Source organism: Corvus kubaryi, unplaced genomic scaffold, assembly GCF_017639235.1.
Source record: "Corvus kubaryi isolate FWS band 111438036 unplaced genomic scaffold, C.kubaryi_AGA036_p1.0 split1-131, whole genome shotgun sequence".
NCBI classification, from domain to species: Eukaryota; Metazoa; Chordata; class Aves; order Passeriformes; family Corvidae; genus Corvus; species Corvus kubaryi.
Window position 1 is genome coordinate 19434595 of NW_024582073.1, and position 3450 is coordinate 19438044.

General features: G+C 57.1%; 1 protein-coding gene across 1 annotated transcript; it reads left to right on the forward strand.

The window, feature by feature from the left end:
* The first annotated feature begins 61 nt into the window (after window positions 1–61).
* MSX1 (msh homeobox 1) lies at window positions 62–3109 on the forward strand. Its single transcript, XM_042053648.1, has 2 exons — window positions 62–587; window positions 2083–3109. The coding sequence occupies exons 1-2, from the start codon at window positions 131–133 to the stop codon at window positions 2511–2513; spliced, it is 888 nt and encodes a 295-aa protein (XP_041909582.1). The 5' UTR covers window positions 62–130; the 3' UTR covers window positions 2514–3109.
* The last annotated feature ends 341 nt before the right edge of the window (window positions 3110–3450 follow it).

The window sequence follows — 3450 nt, forward strand, 5'->3', positions numbered from 1 at the left end:
TCAGGCGGCGCCGCCGCCACAGGGCCGGAGCGTGCCGACGGCTGCCCGCGGCCCCGCGCCCCGGCCCCATGAGCGGCGGCGCTGCTCGCTCCCGGCCGGCGCTGCGGTGGCGACGGCGGGCCGCCCTTGCATGGCCCCGGCTGTGGATATGACCGCCGCGCCCACCGGGGTCCGCAGCGACGAGCTGCCCGCATCCGCCTTCAGCAGTCCCGGCGGTGGCGCGCTCCCCGTCGCGGCGGCGGCGATGGGCGGGGAGGAGGAAAGCGACAAGCCCAAGGTCTCCCCATCCCTCCTGCCGTTCAGCGTGGAGGCGCTCATGGCCGACCACAGGAAGCCGGGAGGCAGGGACGGACCCGAGGGCGCCGGGCCTCCGCCGGGCGCTGGGGCGGCCGCCCGCTCCAGCCTCAGTCCCCGCCTGGGCGCGCTGTCGGCGGAGGCGCCGCCTTCCCCCCTGCCCCTCGGCGGGCACTTCTCCGTCGGGGGCCTGGTCAAGCTGCCCGAAGACACGCTCGTCAAGGCGGAAAGCCCCGAGAAGCAGGAGCGGAGCCCCTGGATGCAAACCCCGCGGTTCTCGCCGCCTCCCGCGAGTAAGTAATGGTCCGGGAGCGGGCGGGATGGGAGCTCTCGGCCGGCTGCGACCTTCCCGTGGGGCCGGGCGGACCGAGGGTAAGGCTGCGCGGGTGGCCGGGGGTTTCCTGTTGCTTTCGCCCTGCCTGCCTCTCCTGGTATATTTTTCCGTGCGGTTCGCACTCTTCTGGGCCACTTCGGCCCGTCCGAAATACTGAAGGGATTCGAGAGTGTGTAAAGCCGGAGGATGGCTGCGAACGCACAGGAAAGAGCGGCCGTGCCAGGGTGATATCTTGTGCCAAATTTTAGTTAACAGGGAGGGAAAAGAAAAAACAACACGGCTTGCCTGTTAAATTGACCTGGGGCTCGAACTAAATACGCAAGTCCTGACTCAATACCGCTGAGGTTTACTCAGAAAGTGCCTCAAACAATTCCATAAGGATCCGCGCAGATCGATTTCCTAGAAGCGGGAGTTTTGCGGGCTTCAGCCCCACTGGCTTCTGTCTTAAGTGGTGCATCTCCAAAGTCCGAAGAGCCACAATCAGGTTGTGGTGGTTTTTTTGGTTTGTTTTTTTTTTTTTTTTTTTTTTACTGCTCTAATGCAGAGTGATCTAAATAATTACAAATAACAGCGTGAGAGCCGAAATCAGAGAAGTCCTTTAATAATTTCTAGTGGCTGCGCTGAGTCCGGGTCTGGGCAGTATGAGCTGCCTGCCCTCGGCCTGGCTGCTCTCTCTCCCTGCCTGGGATCCCGTGGAAAGGGATGACGTTGGTCTGAGGCTCTCTAGAGCGCTTGGGGTGCCCTTAGCAAAGCTGCAAACAGAGCTGTTTTCTCCGTCCCTTGGAGATCGGCAGGTTTCCTGACAGGACTTGTGTAGAGTAAAGCAGCGGTTTAATTTATTTAAATTGCAAGCTAAAATTTGCTGTTGCTAAGAAAACCCGGGACAGATGGATGTTGAAGACCCTTAGAAATCTTAAATAAGAGGAGAGGAGCAGACCGGTGAAGAGTGGTAGATAGAGCATGAGTGTCAATTCAAACCTCGTAATTAATTACATGCTTAATCCGGTTCCCAGGGGCCTAATGAAGAGGGTGTGAGACTGAGAAGCCAGCCCGTTTTGTTTATTTTTTTTTTCTGTAATCCAATAAAAAGGACAGGACTATTTTTTTCTTCTTTTTGGAGGGTCATTCCCTTCATGAGCTGGGGTAGTCGTGAAGGCAGGAGGTGCAGGGTGTGTAGGTGTCTGATTCCTACCCTTTGTCAGCTTTTTCTCAGTGGGATCAGAGCTTCCTGATAGGAAGCACCACTCTCTTTTCTGGAACGGGAGACAGCAATTTTAAGTGTGCCTAGGCAACCCTGGTCATTTTGGAGCAGTTTGCGTCAAGTGGGACCCTATTTCCCCCCTTTCCCCACCTCAGCTGTACTAGGGTGGGGGCTCTGCAGGCTGTGGGGGTTTGAGCACTGCTAACCAAGGTGTCTCTCCTTCCCCCTCTTCCCCGGCTGCTCCTGGGCACAGGGCGGCTGAGCCCCCCAGCCTGCACCCTGCGCAAGCACAAGACAAACAGGAAGCCCCGGACGCCCTTCACCACGGCGCAGCTTCTGGCCCTCGAGAGGAAGTTTCGGCAGAAGCAGTACCTGTCCATCGCTGAGCGTGCAGAGTTCTCCAGCTCGCTCAGCCTCACCGAGACCCAGGTGAAGATCTGGTTCCAGAACCGCCGTGCCAAGGCCAAGAGGCTCCAGGAGGCCGAGCTGGAGAAGCTGAAGATGGCAGCCAAGCCCATGCTCCCGCCTGCTGCTTTTGGCATCTCCTTCCCACTGGGCGGCCCGGCTGTGGCCGGTGCTTCCCTGTACGGTGCCTCCAGCCCTTTTCAGCGGGCAGGGTTGCCCGTGGCTCCTGTGGGACTGTACACAGCGCATGTGGGATACAGCATGTACCACCTCACATAGAGCCTAAGCCGAGCCCAGTCCAGCACTGCTAGCTGTGTGCTGCCGCTGGCTCCACACGCATTCCCACCCTGCTCCTCTGGCTCTTCGATGTGGACTTCCCCATGGACCCTATGGCAGAGACTTCTCCAATCTGGCTCTGCTTGACCTCTCTGCTTCCCCCTGTGATGCTGAGCCCCTACCCCAGCACTGTTCTGATCTCCTCAGCAGTCCTGGGGAGCTGGCAGAAACCTGAGGCATTGCCCCAACTTCTTCCTGGCACAGGATGGTGATGGGCCAACTGTGTCCTGCTTCCCTGGGTCTAACTAACAGCCTGCGGAGAGCCCCCTGCCATGGGGGCAGGAACTGTGGAAGAGAAATGGAAAAGGGGACTGAAAGACAGGACGTTTCTCTTACTTTGTGCAAGGCAAGGTCAAGAGGCAGAAGTATAAAACAGCCTTTCCTGTTCCCATGTAACAGTGCTGTCTGTTACCTGTCTTTGTTCCTCCACCAGCTCCTTTGGAAGGGGCTCTGTGTACTATGTAATATACTGTATATTTGAAATTTTATTATCATTTATATTATAGCTATATTTGTTAAATAAATTAATTTTAAGCTACTGTTTGATGCGGTTTGTTTGCTCCCTCTTTGCCCTCTTGGGGGTGACAGAAGAGACTGAATTTGGGGGATGAGAGGGGGTCTGGCTAAACTAGGTGTTTTCCCTCTTTTCCGGGAGACTTCAGCCTTGGGTGGTGAGACAGCAGCTGAGTTTTCAGCTTTCTGTGCATCCCGGAGCTTTTCTGTCCTCACAGCTGTTTGAGGTTTCCTCCTTTCCCCCCACTGCTTCTTGCCAGCAGTTCTCACCGCATCCCTGCCCTGAAGGTGCATGTGATCGCTGCTGCTTCCCCCAGCGGCTCCGGGATCGGCCGGGTTTACTTAGCCCTAGGAAAGAGAAAAGTTG

Bases quoted from the DNA above. Each gene is read 5' to 3' on its own strand.
- MSX1 (XM_042053648.1), top strand. From the start codon at position 131: ATGGCCCCGGCTGTGGATATGACCGCCGCGCCCACCGGGGTCCGCAGC. The intron at 588-2,082 runs GTAAGTAATGGT...TCCTGGGCACAG, and splicing joins GTTCTCGCCGCCTCCCGCGA to GGCGGCTGAGCCCCCCAGCC.